General features: G+C 42.6%; 1 protein-coding gene across 1 annotated transcript in view; it reads right to left on the reverse strand.

Annotated features, from left to right (window-relative positions):
* Positions 1 to 25,704, reverse strand: part of LOC128660493 (uncharacterized) — a 300,304-nt gene that overhangs the window by 180,601 nt on the left and 93,999 nt on the right. Inside the window, exon 6 of the mRNA XM_053714380.1 lies at positions 5,958 to 6,103. Coding sequence (XP_053570355.1) covers positions 5,958 to 6,103 — 146 coding nt within the window. The remainder of the gene's footprint in view (positions 1 to 5,957; positions 6,104 to 25,704) is intronic.

Raw genomic sequence — 25,704 nt, forward strand, 5'->3', positions numbered from 1 at the left:
TTTAAAAATTCATCTGAAAAAAAGAGAAGTTTTAAAAGACTTTTATGTATACTAGAAGGAGAAATAACAGACATAGCCTTCTTAATGGATTTAAAAAATAAAATCTCTTATGTTATCAGGAACACTCTGAAAATTAGATGTTGACGGAACAGCAACAGGTAATGTAACAGTACTAAAGGAAATTTTATCTGCATTAATAAGTTTGACATGACATGCAATACAAATAACAGCTGGAGAAACAGATACCAAAAGTTTATAGCAGATACACTTAGCTTGGTAGCTCCAGCACTGTGCAGTGATTTTCCTGTAGTATCTTCTGACTCAGTTGCAACGTGGAACATCTTGCAATATGTAAAAGAAAAAAACAACATATAAAGCAAAATTGATCAAATTCCTTAAATGACAGTTTCAGGAATGGGAAAAAAATGCCAGTGAACAAGCTTCTAGCAACCAGAAGCAATAAATAATGAGACTTAAATAATGTGGAGACAAAAATGACGCCCATATTTTTTAGCGCCAAAAAAGACGCCCACATTATTTGGCGCCTAAATGCTTTTGGCGCCAAAAATGACGCCACATCCGGAACGCCGACATTTTTGACGCAAAAAAAACGTCAAAAAATGACGCAACTTCCGGCGACACGTATGACGCCGGAAACAGAAAAAAATTTTTGCGCCAAAAAAGTCCGCGCCAAGAATGACGCAATAAAATGAAGCATTTTCTGCCCCCGCGAGCCTAACAGCCCACAGGGAAAAAGTCAAATTTTTAAAGGTAAGAAAAAATGATTGAATCAAATGCATTTATCCCAAATATGAAACTGACTGTCTGAAAATAAGGAATGTTGAACATCCTGAGTCAAGGCAAATAAATGTTTGAATACATATATTTAGAACTTTATATAAAAGTGCCCAACCATAGCTTAGAGTGTCACAGAAAATAAGATTTACATACCCCAGGACACTCATCTACATGTTTGTAGAAAGCCAAACCAGTACTGAAACGAGAATCAGCAGAGGTAATGGTATATATAAGAGTATATCGTCGATCTGAAAAGGGAGGTAAGAGATGAATCTCTACGACCGATAACAGAGAACCTATGAAATAGACCCCGTAGAAGGAGATCACTGCATTCAAATAGGCAATACTCTCCTCACATCCCTCTGACATTCACTGCACGCTGAGAGGAAACCGGGCTCCAACTTGCTGCGGAGCGCATATCAACGTAGAATCTAGCACAAACTTACTTCACCACCTCCATCGGAGGCAAAGTTTGTAAAACTGAATTGTGGGTGTGGTGAGGGGTGTATTTATAGGCATTTTAAGGTTTGGGAAACTTTGCCCCTCCTGGTAGGAATGTATATCCCATACGTCACTAGCTCATGGACTCTTGCTAATTACATGAAAGAAATCTTAATTTCTACTGAATCTATCAAGAGTTCCTAGGAAGGAAACTCTTGTTAGAGGGGAGAGAGAACTCTTTCCTTCGTTCACCTTCCACCCGTGAGACCTCAAGAATGCCAGAACAATGTCCGTATGGGGCTTGGCGATTTGAAAAGTCGACGCCTGTATCAGAATGTCGTCTAGGTAAGGAGCCACCGCTATGCCTCGTGGCCTTAGAACCGCCAGTAGGGACCCTAGAACCTTCGTAAAGATTCTTGGTGCTGTGGGGCTAACCCGAAGGGAAGAGCCACAAACTGGTAATGCCTGTCTAGGAAGGCAAACCTGAGAAACTGATGATCTTTGTGAATCGGAATGTTGAGATAAGCATCCTTTAAATCCACGGTAGTCATATATTGACCCTCCTGGATCATAGGTAGGATGGTTCGAATAGTCTCCATCTTGAAGGATGGGACCCTGAGAAATTTGTTTAGGATCTTGAGATCCAAAATTGGTCTGAAAGTTCCCTCTTTTTTGGGAACTATAAACAGATTTGAAAAGAATCCCTGCCCCTGTTCCTCCCTTGGAACTGGGTGGATCACTCCCATAACCAGAAGGTCTTGAACGCAACGTAAGAATGCCTCTCTCTTTATCTGGTTTGCAGATAATTGTGAGAGATGAAATCTCCCCTTTGGAGATGAGGCTTTGAAATACAGAAGATATCCTTGGGAAACAATCTTCAGAGACCAGGGATCCTGGACGTCTCCTGCCCAAGCCTGGGCGAAGAGATAAAGTCTGCCCTCAAATAGATTCGGTCCCGGATCGGGGGCTACTCCTTCATGCTGTCTTAGAGGCAGCAGCAGGTTTTTTGGCCTGCTTTCCCTTGTTCCAAGCCTGGTTAGGTCTCCAGACTGGCTTGGACTGGGCAAAATTTCCTTCTTGTTTTGCAGTAGAGGATGATGAAGCTGCGCCACTCTTGAAGTTTCGAAAGGAACGAAAATTAGTCTGTTTGGTCCTTAATTTGTTGGACCTATCCTGAGGAAGGGCGTGGCCTTTTCCTCCAGTAATATCAGAAATGATCTCCTTTAATCCAGACCCAAATAGGGTCTGCCCTTTGAAGGGGATGTTGAGAAGCTTAGACTTTGAAGTAACGTCAGCTGACCAGGATTTAAGCCATAGCGCCCTACGTGCCTGAATGGCAAAACCTGAATTCTTAGCCGTTAGCTTTGTTAAATGAAAAACGGCGTCAGGAATAAATGAATTGGCTAACTTAAGAGCTTTAAGCCTGTCTAGGATATCATCCAACAGGGTCTCCACCTGTAGAGCCTCTTCAAGAGACTCGAACCAGAAAGCCGCTGCAGCAGTGACTGGGGCAATGCATGCAAGAGGCTGGAGAATAAAACCTTGTTGTATAAAGATTTTCTGAAGGAAACCCTCTAATTTTTTATCCATTGGATCTAGGAAAGCACAACTGTCCTCGACGGGGATAGTTGTACGCTTAGCTAGGGTAGAGACTGCTCCCTCCACCTTAGGGACCGTCTGCCACGAGTCCCGTGTAGCGGCATCTAGTCTAGTCGGTTTGGTCCTAAATTTGTTGGACCTATCCTGGGGAAGGGCGTGGCCTTTTCCTCCAGTAATATCAGAAATGATCTCCTTCAGTCCAGGCCCGAATAGGGTCTGCCCTTTGAAGGGGATGTTGAGAAGCTTAGACTTTGAAGTAACGTCAGCTGACCAAGATTTAAGCCAAAGCGCCCTATGCGCCTGAATGGCAAAACCTGAATTCTTAGCCGTTAGTTTTGTTAAATGAAAAACGGCGTCAGAAATAAATGAATTGGCTAACTTAGGAGCTCTAAGCCTGTCTAGGATATCATCCAACGGGGTTTCCACCTGTAGAGCCTCCTCAAGAGACTCGAACCAGAAAGCCGCTGCAGCAGTGACTGGGGCAATGCATGCAAGAGGCTGGAGAATAAAACCTTGTTGTATAAAGATTTTCTTAAGGAAACCCTCTAATTTCTTATCCATTGGATCTAGGAAAGCACAACTGTCCTCGATGGGCATAGTTGTACACTTAGCAAGGGTAGAGACTGCTCCCTCCACCTTAGGGACCGTCTGCCATGAGTCCCGTGTAGCGGCATCTATGGGAAACATCTTTATAAAAGCAGGAGGGGGAGAGAACAGTACACCTGGTCTATCCCATTCCTTCCTAATAATTTCTGAAAACCTCTTAGGGATTGGAAAAACATCAGTGTAAACAGGCACTGCAAAGTATTTGTCCATTTTACACAATTTCTCTGGGACTACAATGGTGTCACAGTCATCCAGAGTCGCTAAAACCTCCCTGAACAACAAGCAGAGGTGTTCAAGCATAAATTTAAATGCTGTCATTTCAGAGTCAGACTGAAGTAATAATATGGTCTTTATAACTTATAGAAAGGTCAGTGCATTTGGTACACATTCTAAGAAGGGGTTCCACAATGGTTTCTAAACATAAGGAACAAGGAGTTTCCTCTATGTCGGACATGTTTAACAGACTAGTAATGAGACCAGCAAGCTTGAAAAATACTTTAATAAATGTGAAAAAGCAATTAAACAAAAACGGTACTGTGCCTTTAAGAGAAAAAAAACTACCACATAAACTGCAAAACAGTGTTAAAAAGTAGTAAAATCTACAAAATGTTTACAGTGTGTATAAGAGACTAAAGCAGCATTGCACCCACTTGCAAATGGATGATTAACCCTTAGGCCCCAAAACGGATTAGAAAAACGGTAAAACCGTTAAAAAACAGTCAAACACACTGCCACAGCACTGCTGTGGCTCCTACCTGCCCTTAAACATGATTTTTGCAGGAAAAAAAACCCTCTATAGTGGTCCTAGATGCCAGTGGACTCCTTTAGGGAAGCTGGATATCTCAGTCTGAATATCAACTGCGCATAAAGTGCGCGAAAATAGGCCCCTCCCACCATGCACTCAATGTCAGAGGGCCTTAAAAAAGTACTCCTAGGAGTAATCTAACAAGCCATGGAAAACTAGGCCCCAAATAAAGATTTATCACCCTCAGAGAAAAAAACGTTTTTTCTGTAAGTTATGCAAACGTTTTTACACTAAGTAATATGAGAGTTAATATGAATATTACCCTAATTTTGTAAGCATGACCCCAGTCGTTAAATCACTGTATCAGGCTTACCTCAAGTATATCAGGCACTGTCAGCATTTTCTAGACCTTATCTCTCTAGAAAAAAATATACTGAACATACCTCAAAGCAGGTGATCTGCAAACCGTCCCCCCAACTGAAGTTTTCTTTCCATACTCTTCAGTTATGTGTGAGAACAGCAATGGACCTTAGTTACAAACCGCTAAGATCATCAACCTCCAGGCAGATTCTTCTTCCAATTTCTGCCTGAGAGTAAAACAGTACAACGCCGGTACCGATTAAAAATAAACTCTTGATTGAAGGTAAAAACTACACTAAGTCACCACATATCTCTTGATACTTCCTTTCTTGTCTAGAGTTGCAAGAGAATGACTGGGGGTGGCTGTTAGGGGAGGAGCTATATAGACAGCTCTGCTGTGGGTGTCCTCTTGCAACTTCCTTTTGGGAAGGAGAATATCCCACAAGTAATGGATGAACCCATGGACATACACACACACACACATACATACATACATATACACACACACACACACAGGTAGCCCTCAGTTTACGCCGGGGTTAGGTTCCAGAAGGAATGGTTGCAAATCGAAACCGTTGTAAATTGAAACCCAGTTTATAATGTAAGTCAATGAGAAGTGAGGGAGATAAATTCCAGGCCCCTCTCAAAATTGTCATTAGTAACACCTTATACATTATTTTTAAAGCTTTGAAATTAAGACTTTAAATGCTAAACAGCATTATAAACCTAATAAAATAATCACACAACACAGAATATATAATTAAACTAAGTTAAATGAACAAAAACATTTGCTAAACAGCATTATACACCTAATAAAATAATCACACAACAGACTTCACTTGCATTTTTCTGCAAAATGTTCTTTCTAGACAGGAAGATCTTGTTCCTTTGAAATCTGCTTGATAGCTCAGGTCAAACTGATTAATTTCAGCTTGCTTGGCTTTGCTGCAACACAAGCGGACAGCTCCACCTATTGGCGATTTTAATAAATGCACTGCTTCTCAATAGCAGTCACATGACTGGAAAAAAAGGTTGTTATTCTGAAACTGTGTAAACTGAACCGTTGTAAAACGAGGGCTGTATGTATGTATGTATGTATGTATGTATGTATATATATATATATGTATATATATATATATGTATATATATATATATGTATATATATATATATGTATATATATATATGTATATATATATATATGTATATATATATATGTATATATATATATATATATATATATATATATATATATATATATATATATATATATATATATATATATATATATATATATATATATATATATATATATATATATATATATATATATATATATACTTTAAAACATCTCTTTTGGGCTATTTATTAATGGAGGTAGTAACCTAATTTTCTATAAATACTACTTACCAAAAAGATCTTTCTGTGTCTAAAACCAGTGATATGCTGCACCATCCTGTCTAAGGAAGCATCATACATGCACAGCTTACAAAAGTAACCGACCTCTTTTTTACCACGTCCAACATGAAATCTGTATTCCAGCACATATTCCAAACCTATACAAAAAATAAAGTTTCAAATTTAATATTCATGGTTTAAAAACAAAAAAAAAAAAAAAACACCACTGATCAGTTTTAAAAAGATGGTTACTATGTTGTAAAAGGGTCATTAGGTTTTAATTGTGATCAAATAGTAGGTTGCACTTGTTAAAAGTACAGTATATTAAACTCAAACAATTATAAAATCAAGCGTATTAAAGAGGACTATTTAGGGGGGAGAGGCTAAGAAGTGAACATGATCGGTCGCTTTTCATGAAGCTCCTGGGGCTATTCCTTTATTTTGCTAGATATACAGCTTCTATTTTACAATCTACCTACGGTAATCTACTATTACTTGTCTAGTAGTCATGAACTGTGCCAAGATGAGCTTATGATAGCACCCAAGACCTGAATTAGCCAGTATTAATTCATTTGGCCGGCATCTTCACTGGAACCTGCATTATCTCCTTAAGCTCACTCAAGCTCAACAGAGTATACTATGTGGTGCAGATGTCAGTCACTCTCATCTCCGGTGTCCTGGTCGGGGGATGCGGCACCCGGAGCTTCAGAAATGTTCAGGACCGGAGTCTTCAGGTGAGCGAGAAGAGACTATAGCATTTGTCCACATGGGTCTGCCCACGGCAAAGATCTCCCTGATGCCTTTGTGGATTATGGACGCTACTGTTAACTGAGATGACGATCTGTCTTGCAGTGGGTTAAGGCTGGATAACAGCAAAATGGGGGACCGTCATAGCAGAGGTTCAGACCTGAATCATTCTGGTATTGGTTAACTCCAGAGGGGACTTTATTGTATAAAACAAATATACAATTAACTGAACTTTTGAACGTTAATTTTTAAGTCTATTGGCCCCACATTGTGAGTTCTCTTTTCTTTTTTTTTTGTCCTGGTCACTGATCGGACTTCTTTTTCTTATATGGCGGCAACGCAGACAACCGCATACCATAAAGATATGTTTCCTCACATAAGTCTTTCATGGGGGGAATATTGTGGTAACTGTAAAGGGTATACTTAGCTATAGTTGAATATACTGCATACATTTATAAAGTTGCGGAGTTTACAGATAACTTCTTCAAATCCCTTCACACATCCATTATTTTTATGACGCACCATTAAAACTTGCTGAGACTCCCTTAGATCCCAGCTACTAATCGGTCTTCATTTTAGGGTAACTCTTACAGTGGGATGTTACATGGCTCATATTAATAACTAAGATATCACACACGTGCCCTAAGATTGTGGGAACCCTAGATACAAGCTCTGTTGTGCTGTGTAATGCCTTTTGTACATTAACCCTTCACTGTCCTTTACAGGCAAAACTTGTTATGTATGTAATCTGCATATGTTTTTGATTTATGGTGTTAAAATGGTGGTTTATTACCCTGGTATATACTTGGAGGGGTCCCACCCTCTATGGGTTGTGGTGCTTACGTTCCAGCATGAGGCTATTATTATTTAAGGAAATGTCTGCAATTATATATTACCCCACAGTCCCTGGATTTCAGCACCTAATTTAAGACTAATATTGCCCAATGTATGCTCAGTATACCCTGGATGATTATCTAATTTGGTAAATTTAACCCTCAGTGGTAACTTCTAGATGCCTTTGCGCCATGCAACTGTTAATACCCCTTCCATTAAAGGTCCCCCTCCTTCTAAGTTTCATAATATAGATTTAGAAGTTTGAGACATCTCTTGCAAACTGCTGCAATACTGTAACTCCCCTTAGAAGCCCCTAGTGAATTCTAAGATCTGCTATTTATGTTTTCTTACTGTTATATATTACACACAACCATAAAGAAAGACTTATTCTCATTAAGAGTTTTAATAGTTTGCATACCCCTCTGCCCTATTGACCCCCCCATTTAAACTTCCTACTTACCCACATAATTGGGCATGGCCTGTATATGCATATGCCCTCTACTTAGGAATAATATGGGTAAATACTCCATCCTGCTTCAAATGTTGAGTAAAGTATTATTAGATTATCAGAGCCCGAGCCCTTTCCCTACTCTCTCACAGAGCAGCTCTTGCCTGCTGACACTCCCTACCCCCCCACACTTAATTTCTAGGTCCAAAAGTGACCATTCCATAAGCCAATCCTCTCCTTTTAGTTTTCTTTACTTTTCATAGGTCCAAAAGTAACCTCTAATATCATAAGAGGAATCAAGAGTAGAAATAATATAAAATAGAGGTTCTTCAAAATGCATCGCAATACTGTACTTTTGTTTAAAAAGCTATTTGTAAGTATTATCTACTTCTGTTATTTTTGTGTTATGAGATAGCATTCATTCTGTATTCTGCATACAACCTCAATAAAAAATACTTAAAAAAAAAAAAAAAAAAAAAAAAAAAAAAAAAAGGACTATTTAAACATGTTGAACATTTTGCTTTTGTATGAAGAAAAAGGTTAGCAGGCAGTGTATATATGTAAACATATGGTCAGGTGGTGACCGATTCCTACAGACCTATTAGCAGAGAGAAATTAATCGACAAGCATAACAAAATATATACTAGAAAGAACAATGAAAAAAGTAAATTTATGCTTACCTGATAAATTGATTTCTTCTATGGTAAGACAAGTCCACGGATTCATCCTTTACTTGTGGGATATTATCCTCCTGCTAACAGGAAGTGGCAAAGATCACCACAGAAGAGCTATCTATATAGCTCCTCCCTTAGCTCCACCCCCCAGTCATTCGCGCAAAGGTACAGGAAGAAAAAGGAGAAACTACAAGGTGCAGCAGAGAGGTGACTGAAGTTTAAATAAAAAAAATATAATCTGTCTTAAAATGACAAGGCGGGCCGTGCACTCGTCTTACCATAGAAGAAAACATAATTTATGTAAGAACTTACCTGATAAATTCATTTCTTTCATATTAGCAAGAGTCCATGAGCTAGTGACGTATGGGATATACATTCCTACCAGGAGGGGCAAAGTTTCCCAAACCTCAAAATGCCTATAAATACACCCCTCACCACACCCAAAAATCAGTTTAACGCATGGCCAAGAAGTGGGGTGATAAGAAAAAAGTGCGAAAGCATAAAAAATAAGGAATTGGAATAATTGTGCTTTATACAAAAAAAATCATAACCACCACAAAAAAGGGTGGGCCTCATGGACTCTTGCTAATATGAAAGAAATGAATTTATCAGGTAAGTTCTTACATAAATTATGTTTTCTTTCATGAAATTAGCAAGAGTCCATGAGCTAGTGACGTATGGGATAATGAATACCCAAGATGTGGATCTTCCACGCAAGAGTCACTAGAGAGGGAGGGATAAAATAAAGACAGCCAATTCCGCTGAAAATAATCCACACCCAAAATAAAGTTTAAATCTTATAATGAAAAAAAACTGATTTGTGGGTGTGGTGAGGGGTGTATTTATAGGCATTTTGAGGTTTGGGAAACTTTGCCCCTCCTGGTAGGAATGTATATCCCATACGTCACTAGCTCATGGACTCTTGCTAATTTCATGAAAGAAATCAATTTATCAGGTAAGCATAAATTTACTTTTCTTCTATAAAAGGTAAGACAAGTCCACGGATTCATCCATTACTTGTGGGATACAATACCAAAGCTACAGTACACGGATAAACGGGAGGGACAAGACAGATGGCTAAACAGAAGGCACCACTGCTTGAAGAATTTTTCTCCCAAAAAAAAAAGCCTCCGAAGAAGCAAAGGTATCAAATTTGTAAAATTTGGAAAAGGTATGAAGCGAAGACCAAGTCGCAGCCTTACAAATCTGTTCAACAGAAGCATCATTTTTAAAAGCCCATGTGGAAGCCACCGCTCTAGTAGAGTGAGCTGTAATTCTTTCAGGAGGCTGCTGTCCAGCAGTCTCGTATGCCAAACGGATGATGCTTTTCAGCCAAAAGGCAAGAGGTAGCCATAGCTTTTTGACCTCTACGTTTTCCAGAATAAACAACAAACAAAGAAGATGTTTGACGGAAATCTTTGGTCGCTTGCAAGTAAAACTTTAAAGCACGAACCACGTCCAAGTTGTGCAATAGACGCTCCTTCTTGGCGGAAGGATTAGGACACAGAAGGAACAACAATTTCCTGATTAATATTCTTATTAGTAACAACCTTAGGAAGGAATCCAGGTTTGGTACAGAAAAACCACCTTATCAGCATGGAAAACAAGATAAGGCGAGTTGCAATGCAGATAGTTCAGAAACTCTTCGAGCCGAAGAGATAGCAACTAAAAAAAAAAAACTTTCCAAGATAGGAGCTTAATATCTATGGAATGCATAGGTTCAAACGGAACCCCTTGAAGAACTTTAAGAACTAAATTCAAACTCCATGGCGGAGCAACAGGTTTAAACACAGGCTTGATTCTAACTAAAGCCTGACAGACGTTTGTGCAGTAGAATTGATAAAGCAGATATCTGTCCCTTTAAGGAACTAGCTGATAGCCCCTTCTCCAATCCTTCTTGGAGAAAAGACAAAAACCTAGGAATCCTGATCTTACTCCATGAGTAGCCTTTGGATTCGCACCAATAAAGATATTTACGCCATATCTTATGATAAATTTTCCTGGTGACAGGCTTTCGAGCCTGAATCAAGGTATCACTGACCGACTCAGAGAACCCCCGCTTGGATAAGATAAAGCGTTCAATCTCCAAGCAGTCAGTTGCAGAGAAACTAGATTTGGATGCTGGAACGTACCTTGAATCAGAAAGTCCTGTCTCAGTGGCAGAGTCCATGGTGGAAGAGATGACATGTCCACCAGGTCTGCATACCAAGTCCTGCGTTGCCACGCAGGTGCTATCAAAATCACTGAAGCTCTCTCCTGTTTGATTCTGGCAATCAAACGAGGAAGGAGAGGTAATGGTGTTAACACATAAGCCAGGTTGAACGACCAGGGTACTGCTAGAGCATCTATCAGTACTGCCTGAGGATCCCTTGACCTGGACCCGTAACGAGGAAGTTTGGCATTCTGACGAGACGCCATAAGATCCAAATCTGGTGTGCCCCATTGCTGAATCAATTGTGCAAACCCCTTTGGAAGGAGTTTCCACTCCCCGGATGAAAAGTCTCACGACTTAGAAAATCCGCTTCCCAGTTCTCCACTCCTGGGATATAGATTGCTGATAGATGGCAAGAGTGAGTCTCTGCCCATTGAATTATTTTGGTAACCTCTATCATCGCTAGAGAACTCTGTTCACCCCTGATGATTTATATATGCTACAGCCGTGATATTGTCCGACTGGAATCTTATGAATCTGGCCGACGCCAGCTGAGGCCAAGACTGAAGCGCGTTTAATATCGCTCTCAGTTCTAGAATATTTATTGGGAGGAGATCCTCCTCCTGAGTCCACAAACCCTCTGCTTTCAGGGAATTCCAGGCTGCACCCCAGCCCAATAGGCTGGCACCCGTCGTCACTATGACCCACGCTGGCATGCGGAAACACATTCCCTTGGACAGATGATCCTGTGACAACCACCAAAGAAGAGAGTCTCTGGTCTCTTGATCCAGATTTATCTGAGGAGATAAATCTGTATAATCCCCATTCCAATGTTTGAGCATGCAAAGTTGCAGTGGTCTGAGATGCAAGCGAGCAAAAGGAACTATGTCCATTGCCGCTACCATTAAGCCGATTACCTCCATACACTGAGCCCACTGACGGCCGATGAATGGAATGAAGAGCTCGGCAGATGGATAAAATCTTTGATTTCCTGACCTCCGTCAGAAAAATTTTCATGTTCCCCGAAGCTATCAGAGTTCCCAGGAATGGAAATCTTGTGAGAGGGGATAAGCGGACTCTTTTTCCGTTCACCTTCCACCTGTGAGATCTTAGAAAAGCCAACACGATGTCCGTGTGAGACTTGGCTAGTTGGCAAGTTGACGCCTGGATTAAGATATCGTCCAGATAAGGCGCCACAGTTATGCCACGCAGCCTTAGAACCGCCAGAAACCTAGCACCTTTGTGAAAATTCTGGGAGCCGTGGCCAACCCGAAGGGAAGAGCCACAAACTGGTAATGCTTGTCCAGAAAGGCGAACCTGAGGAACTGGTGATCTTTGTGGATAGGAATGTGTAGATACGCATCCTTTAAGTCCACGGTGGTCACATATTGACCCTCCTGGATCATTGGCAAAATAGTCAGAATGGTCGCCATCTTGAAGGATAGGACTCTGTGAGGAATTTGTTTAGGATCTTGAGATCCAAAATTAGTCCCTCTTTTTTCGGAAACACAAACAGATTGGAGTAGAACCCTTGCCCCTGTTCTGTTTTCGGAACTGGGCAGATCACTCCCATGGTATATAGGTCTTCTACACAGCGTAAGAACGCCTCTCTTTTTGTCTGGTTTACAGGCAATTGAGAAAGATGGCATCTCCCCCCTTGGGGGAGAATCTTTGAAATCTAGAAGATACCCCTGGGTTACTACTTCTAAAGCCCAGGAGTCCTGAACGTCTCCTGCCAAAGCCTGAGCGAGGAGAGAAAGTCTGCCCCCTACTAGATCCGGTCCCGGATCGGGGGCTACCCCTTCATGCTGTCTTGGTGGCAGCAGTGGGCTTCTTGGCCTGTTTACCCTTGTTCCAAGTCTGGTTAGGTCTCCAGACTGACTTGGATTGAGCAAAATTCCCCTCTTGCTTTGCGGCAGGGGAAGAGGTAGAGGGACCACCTTTGAAGTTTCGAAAGGAACGAAAAGATAATGGTCTTATCCTGAGGAAGGGCATGGCCTTTCCCTCCAGTGATGTCTGAAATTATCTCTTTCAGTTCAGGCCCGAATAGGGACTTACCCTTGAAAGAGATGGCTAAAAGCTTAGCTTTTGATGACACATCAGCAGACCAGGACTTAAGCCATAACGTTCTACGCGCTAAAATGGCAAAACCTGAATTCTTCGCCGCTAATTTAGCCAATTGAAAAGCGGCATCTTTAATGAAAGAATTAGCTAGCTTGAGAGCCCTAATTCTATCCAGAATACCATCTAATGGGGTCTCAACCTGAAGAGCCTCTTCCAGAGCCTCGAACCAAAAGGACGCTGCAGTAGTTACAGGAACAATGCACCCTATAGGTTGGAGAAGAAAACCTTGATGAACAAATATTTTCTTCAGGAGACCCTCTAATTTTTTATCCATAGGATCTTTGAAAGCACAACTGTCCTCAATAGGTATAGTTGTACGCTTAGCCAGGGTAAAAATAGCTCCCTCCACCTTAGGGACCGTCTGCCACGAGTCCCGCACGGCATCTGATATGGGAAACATTTTCTTAAAAGTAGGAGGGGGAGCGAACGGAATACCTGGTCTATCCCACTCCTTAGTAACAATTTCCGAAAATCCTCTTAGGGACCGGATAAACAGTGTAGGCAGGAACCTCTAGGAATCTGTCCATTTTACACAATTTCTCTGGAACTACAATAGGGTCACAATCATCCAGAGTCGCTAAAACCTCCCTGAGCAATAAGCGGAGGTGCTCTAGTTTAATTTTAAAAGCTGTCATATCTGAGTCAGTGTGAGGGAACATATTTCCTGAATCAGAAATCTCTCCCTCAGCCAGCAAATCCCTCACTTCAGAACATTGTGAGGGTACATCGGATATGGCTAATAAAGCGTCAGAGGGCTCAGCGTTTGTTCTCACAAAAGACCTACTGCGCTTCCCCTGCAACCCAGGCAGCTTAGATAAAACAGAATTTATGTTTACCTGATAAATTACTTTCTCCAACGGTGTGTCCGGTCCACGGCGTCATCCTTACTTGTGGGATATTCTCTTCCCCAACAGGAAATGGCAAAGAGCCCAGCAAAGCTGGTCACATGATCCCTCCTAGGCTCCGCCTACCCCAGTCATTCGACCGACGTTAAGGAGGAATATTTGCATAGGAGAAACCATATGTTACCGTGGTGACTGTAGTTAAAGAAAATAAATTATCAGACCTGATTAAAAAAACCAGGGCGGGCCGTGGACCGGACACACCGTTGGAGAAAGTAATTTATCAGGTAAACATAAATTCTGTTTTCTCCAACATAGGTGTGTCCGGTCCACGGCGTCATCCTTACTTGTGGGAACCAATACCAAAGCTTTAGGACACGGATGAAGGGAGGGAGCAAATCAGGTCACCTAAATGGAAGGCACCACGGCTTGCAAAACCTTTCTCCCAAAAATAGCCTCAGAAGAAGCAAAAGTATCAAATTTGTAAAATTTAGAAAAAGTGTGCAGTGAAGACCAAGTCGCTGCCTTACATATCTGATCAATAGAAGCCTCGTTCTTGAAGGCCCATGTGGAAGCCACAGCCCTAGTGGAGTGAGCTGTGATTCTTTCAGGAGGCTGCCGTCCGGCAGTCTCATAAGCCAATCGGATAATGCTTTTAATCCAGAAGGAGAGAGAGGTAGAAGTTGCTTTTTGACCTCTCCGTTTACCAGAATAAACAACAAACAAAGACAAAGTTTGTCTGAAATCCTTAGTAGCTGCTAAGTAAAATTTGAGAGCACGAACTACATCCAAGTTGTGCAACAAACGTTCCTTCTTTGAAACTGGATTAGGACACAAAGAAGGCACAACTATCTCCTGGTTAATGTTTTTGTTAGAAACAACTTTTGGAAGAAAACCAGGTTTAGTACGCAAAACCACCTTATCTGCATGGAACACCAGATAAGGAGAAGAACACTGCAGAGCAGATAATTCTGAAACTCTTCTAGCAGAAGAAATTGCAACCAAAAACAAAACTTTCCAAGATAATAACTTAATATCAACGGAATGTAAGGGTTCAAACGGAACCCCCTGAAAAACTGAAAGAACTAGGTTGAGACTCCAAGGAGGAGTCAAAATTTTGTAAACAGGCTTGATTCTAACCAGAGCCTGAACAAAGGCTAGAACATCTGGCACAGCTGCCAGCTTTTTGTGAAGTAACACAGACAAGGCAGAAATCTGTCCCATCAAGGAACTTGCAGATAATCCTTTTTCCAATCCTTCTCGAAGGAAGGATAGACTCTTAGGAATCTTAACCTTGTCCCAAGGGAATCCTGCAGATTCACACCAACAGATATACCAAATTATGTGGTAATTTTTCTGGTTACAGGCTTTCAGGCCTGAACAAGAGTATTAATAACAGAATCTGAGAACCCTCGCTTTGATAAGATCAAGCGTTCAATCTCCAAGCAGTCAGCTGGAGTGGGTCGAACGGACCTAGAACAAGAAGGTCTCTCAAAGGTAGCTTCCATGGTGGAGCCGATGACATATTCACCAGATCTGCATACCAAGTCCTGCGTGGCCACGCAGGAGCTATCAAAATCACCGACGCCCTCTCCTGATTGATCCTGGCTACCAGCCTGGGGATGAGAGGAAACGGCGGGAACACATAAGCTAGTTTGAAGGTCCAAGGTGCTACTAGTGCATCCACTAGAGCCGCCTTGGGATCCCTGGATCTGTACCCGTAGTAAGGAACTCTGAAGTTCTGACGAGAGGCCATCAGATCCATGTCTGGAATGCCCCACGGTTGAGTGACTTGGGCAAAGATTTCCGGATGGAGTTCCCACTCCCCCGGATGCAATGTCTGACGACTCAGAAAATCCGCTTCCCAATTTTCCACTCCTGGGATGTGGATAGCAGACAGGTGGCAGGAGTGAGACTCCGCCCATAGAATGATTTTGGTCACTTCTTCCATCGCTAGGGAACTCCTTGTTCCCCCCTGATGGTTGATGTATGAACTTGGCCCTCGCTAGCTGAGGCCAAGCTTTGAGAGCATTGAATATCGCTCTCAGTTCCAGAATATTTATCGGTAGAAGAGATTCTACCCGAGACCAAAGACCCTGAGCTTTCAGGGATCCCCAGACCGCGCCCCAGCCCATCAGACTGGCGTCGGTCGTGACAATGACCCACTCTGGTCTGCGGAAGGTCATCCCTTGTGACAGGTTGTCCAGGGACAGCCACCAACGGAATGAGTCTCTGGTCCTCTGATTTACTTGTATCTTCGGAGACAAGTCTGAATAGTCCCCATTCCACTGACTGAGCATGAACAGTTGTAATGGTCTTAGATGAATGCGCACAAAAGGAACTATGTCCATTGCCGCTACCATCAAACCTATCACTTCCATGCACTGCGCTATGGAAGGAAGAGGAACGGAATGAAGTATCCGACAAGAGTCTAGAAGTTTTGTTTTTCTGGCTTCTGTCAGAAAAATCCTCATTTCTAAGGAGTCTATTATAGTTCCCAAGAAGGGAACCCTCGTTGACGGAGATAGAGAACTCTTTTCCACGTTCACTTTCCATCCGTGAGATCTGAGAAAGGCCAGGACAATGTCCGTGTGAGCCTTTACTTGAGGAAGGGACGACGCTCGAATCAGAATGTCGTCCAAGTAAGGTACTACAGCAATGCCCCTTGGTCTTAGCACCGCCAGAAGGGACCCTAGTACCTATGAGAAAATCCTAGGAGCAGTGGCTAATCCGAAAGAAAATGCCACGAACTGGAAATGCTTGTCCAGGAATGCAAACCTTAGGAACCGATGATGTTCCTTGTGGATAGGAATATGTAGATACGCATCCTTGAAATCCACCTTGGTCATGAATTGACCTTCCTGGATGGAAGGAAGAAGTGTTCGAATGGTTTCCATCTTGAACGATGGAACCCTGAGAAACTTGTTCAAGATCTTGAGATCTAAGATTGGTCTGAACGTTCCCTCTTTTTTTGGGAACTATGAACAGATTGGAGTAGAACCCCATCCCTTGTTCTCCTAATGGAACAGGATGAATCACTCCCATTTTTAGCAGGTCTTCTACCCAATGTAAGAATGCCTGTCTTCTTATGTGGTCTGAAGACAACTGAGACCTGTGGAACCTCCCCCTTGGAGGAAGCCCCTTGAACTCCAGAGAATAACCTTGGGAGACTATTTCTAGCGCCCAAGGATCCAGAACATCTCTTTCCCAAGCCTGAGCGAAGAGAGAGAGTCTGCCCCCCACCAGATCCGGCCCCGGATCGGGGGCCCGCATTTCATGCTGTCTTGGTAGCAGTGGCAGGTTTCCTGGCCTGCTTTCCTTTGCTCCAGCCTTGCATAGGTCTCCAGGCTGGATTGGCTTGAGAAGTATTACCTTCCTGCTTAGAGGACGTAGCCCTTGGGGCTGATCCGTTTCTGCGAAAGGGACGAAACTTAGGTTTATTTTTGGTCTTGAAAAGACCTATCCTGAGGAAGGGCGTGGCCCTTGCCCCCAGTGATATCAGAGATAATCTCTTTCAAGTCAGGGCCAAAGTGTTTTCCCCTTGAAAGGAATGTCAAGCAATTTGTTCTTGGAAGACGCATCCGCTGCCCAAGATTTTAACCAAAGCGCTCTGCGCCACAATAGCAAACCCAGAATTTTTTCGCCGCTAACCTAGCCAATTGCAAGGTGGCGTCTAGGGTGAAAGAATTAGCCAATTTAAGAGCACGAATTCTGTCCATAATCTCCTCATAAGAAGAAGAATTACTAATAATCGCCTTTCCTAGCTCATCAAACTAGAAACACGCGGCTGCAGTGACAGGGACAATGCATGCAATTGGTTGTAGAAGGGAACCTTGCTGAACAAACATCTTTAGCAGACCTCTAATTTTTTATCCATAGGATCTTGGAAAGCACAACTATCTTCTATGGGTATAGTGGCGCGCTTGTGTAGAGTAGAAACCGCCCCCTCGACCTTGGGGACTGTCTGCCATCAGTCCTTTCTGGGGTCGACTATAGGAAAACAATTTTATAAATATGGGGGGAGGTACTAAAGGTATACCGGGCCTGTCCCATTCTTTACTAACAATGTACGCCACCCGCTTGGATATAGGAAAAGCTTCGGGGGGCCCCGGGGCCTCTAAGAACTTTTCCATTTTACATAATGGTTCTGGAATGACCAGATAATCACAATCATCCAAATTGGATAACACCTCCTTAAGCAGAGCGCGGAGATGTTCCAACTTAAATTTAAAAGTAATCACATCAGGTTCAGCTTGTTGAGAAATGTTTCCTGAATCTGAAATTTCTTCCTCAGACAAAACCTTCCTGGCCCCCTCAGACTGGTGTAGGGGCCCTTCAGAAACCATATCATCAGCGTTCTCATGCTCTACAGAATTTTCTAAAACAGAGCATTCGCGCTTTCGCTGATAAGTGGGCATATTGGCTAAAATGTTTTTGATAGAATTATCCATTACAGCCGTTAAATGTTGCATAGTAAGGAGTATTGGCGCACTAGATGTACTAGGGGCCTCCTGTATGGGCAAGACTGGTGTAGACGAAGGAGGGGATGATGCAGTACCATGCTTACTCCCCTCACTTGAGGAATCATCTTGGGCATCATTTTTACTAAATTTTTTTATGACATAAAATACATATAGTTAAATGAGAAGGAACCTTGGTTTCCCCACAGTCAGAACACAATCTATCTGGTAGTTCAGACATGTTAAACAGGCATAAACTTGATAACAAAGCACAAAAAACGTTTTAAAATAAAACCGTTACTGTCACTTTAAATTATAAACTAAACACACTTTATTATTGCAATTGCGAAAAAGTATGAAGGAATTGTTCAAAATTCACCAAAATTTCACCACAGTGTCTTAAAGCCTTAAAAGTATTGCACACCAAATTTGGAAGCTTTAACCCTTAAAATAACGGAACCGGAGCCGTTTTTATATTTAACCCCTTTACAGTCCCTGGAATCTGCTTTGCTGAGACCCAACCAAGCCCAAAGGGGAATACGATACCAAATGATGCCTTCAGAAAGACTTTTCTATGTATCAGAGCTCCACACACATGCAGCTGCATGCCATGCTGTCCTCAAAAACAAGTGCGCCATACCGGCACGAAAATGAGGCTCTGACTATGATTAGGGAAAGCCCCTAAAGAATAAGGTGTCTAAAACAGTGCCTGCCGATATAATCATATCAAAATACCCAGAATAAATGATTCCTCAAGGCTAAATATGTGTTAATAATGAATCGATTTAGCCCAGAAAAAGTCTACAGTCTTAAAAAGCCCTTGTGAAGCCCTTATTTACTATCTTAATAAACATGGCTTACCGGATCCCATAGTGAAAATGACAGCTTCCAGCATTACATCGTCTTGTTAGAATGTGTCATACCTCAAGCAGTAAGAGACTGCACACTGTTCCCCCAACTGAAGTTAATTGCTCTCAACAGTCCTGTGTGGAACAGCCATGGATTTTAGTTACGGTGCTAAAATCATTTTCCTCATACAAACAGAAATCTTCATCTCTTTTCTGTTTCTGAGTAAATAGTACATACCAGCACTATTTTAAAATAACAAACTCTTGATTGAATAATAAAAACTACAGTTAAACACTAAAAAACTCTAAGCCATCTCCGTGGAGATGTTGCCTGTACAACGGCAAAGAGAATGACTGGGGTAGGCGGAGCCTAGGAGGGATCATGTGACCAGCTTTGCTGGGCTCTTTGCCATTTCCTGTTGGGGAAGAGAATATCCCACAAGTAAGGATGACGCCGTGGACCGGACACACCTATGTTGGAGAAAACCTCTGTGAGGGTAGTATTCATAACTGTGGCCATATCTTGCAGGGTGAAAGAATTAGTCGCACTAGAAGTACTTGGCATCGCTTGTGCGGGCGTTAATGGTTGTGTTACTTGGGGAGAATTAGATGGCATAACCCGATTCCCTTCTGACTGAGAATCATCCTGCGACATACTTTTAGTAGCTAAAATATGTTCTTTACAATTTATTGACCTTTCAGTGCATGAGGCACACATTCTAAATGGAGGTTCCACAATGGCTTCTAAACATATTGAGCATTGACTTTCCTCAATGTCAGACATGTTGAACAGGCTAGTAAATGACTACAAGCATGAAAACACTTTAGTGAAAAAAAATAATCTTAAAAAACGGTACTGCACCTTTAAGAGAAAAAAAAGCACATTCTGCAAAACAGCCTAAATATGCACCAAATTTTTCAAAATTTTGCATGCAGACACAATAGAAGTAGTTAAGATTGCCCCATAAGGAATTATAACATTTAACCCCTTAATTTGCAAACCGGATTGAAAATAAGCCCAGATCTGGAAAAAACACCCTCAGCACCTTGCCACAGCCCTGCTGTGGCCCTACCTGCCCTCAGGGAAAGTAAATGTGGGGTTAAAGCTTCGGTTTGGCCCAAAACATCCACCAGGGACCTCAGGAGTTAGAGCTTGCTGCGAAAAACTAACTGCGCATCTGAAGAGCGAATAGGCCCCGCCCATCTAACTCGATGTCTCCACAGCCTCAAAGAACCGCACCAGAGCGGTTATAACTAGCCATGTGGGTTCTGAGACCTAAAAGTTAAGCCATGTGTGCCCTCAATAAAGTTGCCCAAAACGTTATTGCCCACAAAACGTTAAAGCACTCCCAAATCATAAAAACGTTTGCCCACAAACATTTACAACTCAGTGTCAACCATATATGTAATTGGCCCCTTATGCAAGCTTAGTAATGCCCTTCTTTTAGCTCTAGGATTACTGCTTACCCTCCTGGGTATAATGTCAGCCTTTCTGAAATACACAGTCTCTCCAGAAAAATATGACTGAACATACCTCAATGCTGCATAGCATGAAAACCTATTCCTTGCACTGAAGTTTCCTGTACTTCTCAGCCTCTGTGGGAACAGCACTGGATCTTAGTTACAAATGCTAAGATCATCCTCCTCCAGGCAGCAGTCTTCATCCATCTGCTGCCTGAGAGTAAATAGTACACACCGGTACATTTAAAATAAACTCTTGCTTGAAGAAATTAAAAACTAATACTTTATCACCTCTCACTTTACCCTTCCTAGTACAGGTGGCCCTCGTTTTACAACGGTTCAATTTACACCGTTTCAGAATAACAACCTTTTTTTTCCAGTCATGTGACTGCTATTGAAAAGCATTGAGAAGCAGTGCATTTATTAAAATAGTCAGTACGTGGAGCTGTCCGCTTGTGTCGCAGCAAAGCCAAGCAAGCTGAAATTAATCAGTTTAACCAGACCTGAGTTATCAAGCAGCTTTCAAAGGAACAAGGTCTTCCTGTCTATAACTCAGTCCAGATTGGAATGCATAGAAATAACTGCAGAAAAATGCAAGTGAAGTCTGTGTTGTGTGATTATTTTATTAGGTTTATAATGCTGTCTAGCATTTAAAGTCTTGATTTCAAAGCTTTTAAAATAATGTATTAGGTGTTACTTATGACAATTTTGAGAGGGGCCTGGAACCTATCTCCTTCACTTCCCATTGATTTACATTATAAACTGGGTTTCAATTTACAATGGTTTCAATTTACAACCATTCCTTCTGGAACCTAACCCCGGTGTAAACTGAGGGCTACCTGTACTTAGAGTAGGCAAAGAGAATGACTGGGGGGTGGAGCTAAGGGAGGAGCTATATAGACAGCTCTGCTGTGGTGCTCTGCAACTTCCTGTTAGCAGGAGGATAATATCCCACAAGTAAAGGATGAATCCGTGGACTCGTCTTACCTTTATAGAAGAAAAGGAAATGTATGCTTACCTGATAAATTTATTTCTTTTACGATATGACGAGTCCACGGATTTCATTCTTACTTATGGGATTATGCCTCCTGGTCAGCAGGAAGTGGCAAAGAGCACCACAGCAGAGCTGTATAAATAGCTCCTCCCTTCCCTCCCACTCCAGTCATTTGACCGAAGTTAGGAAGAGAAAGGAAAAGCCAAAAGGTAGAGAGGTGACTTAAGTGTAACAAAAATCAAGGAAATACCTGTCTTAGAAATGACAGGGTGGGCCGTGGACTCGGATGAAAGGGAGGGACAAGACAGGAACCTAAACGGAAGGCACCACTGCATGAAGAACCTTTCTCCCAAAAACAGTCTCATAAGAAGCAAAAGTATCAACTTTGTAAAATTTGGAAAAAGACGACCAAGTTGCAGCCTTGCAAATCTGTTCAACAGAAGCATCGTTTTTGCCCATGAGGAAGCCACAGCCCTAGTAGAATGAGCCGTAATTCTTTCAGGAGGCTGCTGTCCAGCAGTCTCCTATGCCAGACGGATGATACTCTTCAGCCAAAAAGAAAGGCAGCCGTAGCTTTCTGGCCCCTACGCTTTCCAGAAAAAAAAACAACAAATAAAGATGATGATTGACGAAATTCCTTAGTCGCCTGCAGGTAAAACTTCAGGGCACGGACCACGTCAAAGTTATGCAACAGACGCTCCTCCTTTAGGAGGATTAGGACACAATGAAGGAACAACAATTTCCTGATTATTATTCTTGTTTGAAACAACTTTAGGAAGGAAACCAGGTTTGGTACGTAAAACCACCTTATCAGAATGGAAAATAAGATAAGGCGAGTCACATTGTAACGCTGAAAGCTTACGCTGACCCCACTTGAGGATCAGGCTGGAGAACACTTCCGGATGGAGTTCCCATTCCCCCGGATGAAAAGTCTGTCTGCTAAGGAAGTCTGCCTCCCAGTTGTCCACCCCTGCGATGTGGATCTACGACAAGCAGCAAGAATGGGCCTCCACCCACTGAATACCTCTCTCATCGCTAAAGAACTCCTCGTTCCTCCCTGATGATTGATGTAAGCTACTGACGTTATGTTGTCCGACTGAAACCTGATGAACCGGGCCGAGGCTAACTGGGGCCAGGCCAGAAGAGCATTGAGGATTGCTCTCAGCTCCAGAATGTTTATGGGCAGAACAGACTCCGACTGAGTCCAAACTCCCTGAGCCTTTAGGGAGCTCCAAACGGCTCCCCATCCTAGAAGGCTGGCGCCTGTTGTCACAAACACCCACGACAGTCTGCGAAAGCAGGTTCCCTGAGAGAGATGATCCAGAGACAACCATTATCTTCCTGCTCCAGGGTTATTCGAGGAGACAAGTCTGAATAATCTCTGTTCCATTGCCTGAGCATATTTAACTGCAGAGGTCTGAGGTGGAACCGCGCAAACGGGATGAGGTCTATTGCCGCCACCATCAGCCCGATTATCTGCATGCACTGGGCCACTGACGGCCGAGGAGTGGACTGAAGGACTAGACAAGTATCGATAATCTTTGATTTCCTGACTTCTGTCAGAAAAATCTTCATAGATAGGGAATCTATTATGGTTCCCAAGAAAACATAATTTATGCTTACCTGATAAATGTATTTCTCTTGTAGTGTGTTCAGTCCACGGGTCATCCATTACTTATGGGATATATTCTCCTTCCCAACAAGAAGTTGCAAGAGGATCACCCAAGCAGAGCTGCTATATAGCTCCTCCCCTCACATGTCATATCCAGTCATTCGACCGAAACAAGACGAGAAAGGAAAAACTATAGGGTGCAGTGGTGACTGGAGTTTTAATTAAAATTTAGAACTGCCTCAAAAAAAGACAGGGCGGGCCGTGGACTGAACACACTACAAGAGAAATACATTTATCAGGTAAGCATAAATTATGTTTTCTCTTGTTAAGTGTGTTCAGTCCACGGGTCATCCATTACTTATGGGATACCAATACCAAAGCTAAAGTACACGGATGATGGGAGGGACAAGGCAGGAACATTAAACAGAAGGAACCACTGCCTGTAGAACCTCTCCCCCAAAAACAGCCTCCGAAGAAGCAAAAGTGTCAAATTTGTAAAATTTTGAAAAGGTATGAAGCGAAGACCAAGTTGCAGCCTTGCAAATCTGTTCAACAGAGGCCTCATTTTTAAAGGCCCAGGTGGAAGCCACAGCTGTAGTGGAATGAGCTGTAATTCTTTCAGGAGGCTGCTGTCCAGCAGTCTCATAGGCTAAACGTATTATGCTACGCAGCCAAAAAGAGAGGTGGCCGAAGCCTTTTGACCTCTTCTCTGACCAGAATAAACGACAAACAGAGAAGAAGTTTGCTGAAAATCTTTAGTTGCCTGTAAGTAGAACTTCAGGGCACGGACTACGTCCAGATTATGCAAAAGATGTTCCTTCTTTGAGGAAGGATTAGGACATAATGATGGAACAACAATCTCTTGATTGATATTCCTGTTAGAAACAACCTTAGGTAAAAACCCAGGTTTAGTACGCAGAACTACCTTTTCTGAATGAAAAATCAGATAAGGAGAATCGCAATGTAAGGCAGATAACTCAGAGACTCTTCGAGCCGAGGAAATAGCCATCAAAAACAGAACTTTCCAAGATAAAAGCTTAATATCAATGGAATGAAGGGGTTCAAACGGAACACCCTGAAGAACTTTAAGAACCAAGTTTAAGCTCCACGGAGGAGCAACAGTTTTAAACACAGGCTTAATCCTAGCCAAAGCCTGGACGTCTGGATTCTCTGCCAGACGTTTGTGTAAAAGAATAGACAGAGCAGAAATCTGTCCCTTTAACGAACTAGCGGATAAACCCTTTTCTAAACCTTCTTGTAGAAAAGCCAGTATCCTAGGAATCCTAACCTTACTCCATGAGTAACTCTTGGATTCACACCAATATAAATATTTACGCCATATCTTATGGTAAATTTTTCTGGTAACAGGTTTCCGAGCCTGTATTAATGTATCAATTACCGACTCCGAAAAACCACGCTTTGATAGAATCAAGCGTTCAATCTCCATGCATTTAGCCTCAGAGAAATTAGGCTTGGATGGTTGAAAGGACCCTAAATTAGAAGGTCCTGCCTCAGAGGCAGAGACCATGGTGGACAGGACGACATGTCCACTAGGTCTGCATACCAGGTCCTGCGTGGCCACACAGGCGCTATCAGAATCACCTATGCTCTCTCCTGTTTGATCCTGGCAATCAGTCGAGGTAGCAACGGAAATGGTGGAAACACATAAGCCATGTTGAAAACCCAAGGGGCTGCTAGTGCATCTATCAGCACCGCTCCCGGGTCCCTGGACCTGGATCCGTAACAAGGAAGCTTGGCGTTCTGGCGAGATGCCATGAGATCCAGCTCCGGTTCGCCCCAACGAAGAATCAGTTGAGCAAACACCTCCGGGTGAAGTTCCCACTCCCCCGGATGAAAGGTCTGGCGACTTATAAAATCCGCCTCCCAGTTCTCCACGCCTGGGATGTAGATCGCTGACAGATGACAAGAGTGAGACTCTGCCCAGCGAATTATCTTCGAGACTTCCAACATCGCTAGGGAACCCCTGGTTCCCCCTTGATTTATGTAAGCCACAGTCGTGATGTTGTCCGACTGAAATCTGATGAACCTCAGTGTTGCTAACTGAGGCCAAGCTAGAAGAGCATTGAATATTGCTCTTAACTCCAGAATGTTTATTGGGAGGAGTTTCTCCTCCTGAGTCCACGATCCCTGAGCCTTCAGGGAGTTCCAGACTGCACCCCAGCCTAGTAGGCTGGCATCTGTTGTTACAATCGTCCAATCTGGTCTGCGAACAGTCATTCCTTTGGACAGATGAACCCGCGACAACCACCAGAGAAGAGAATCTCTGGCCTCCTGGTCCAGATTTAGTAAAGGGGACAGATCTGATCCCCATTCCACTGACTTAGCATGCATAATTGCAGCGGTCTGAGATGCAGGCGCGCAAATGGCACTATGTCCATTGCCGCGACCATTAAGCCGATTACTTCCATGCACTGAGCTACTGATGGGCTTGGAATGGAATGAAGGACACGGCAAGCATTTAGGATTTTTGATAACCTGGACTCCGTCAGGTAAATCTTCATCTCTACAGAATCTATAAGAGTCCCTAGAAAGGGAACCCTTG

The sequence above is a fragment of the Bombina bombina genome, chromosome 5 (genome assembly GCF_027579735.1).
Source record: "Bombina bombina isolate aBomBom1 chromosome 5, aBomBom1.pri, whole genome shotgun sequence".
Lineage (NCBI taxonomy): Eukaryota > Metazoa > Chordata > Amphibia > Anura > Bombinatoridae > Bombina > Bombina bombina.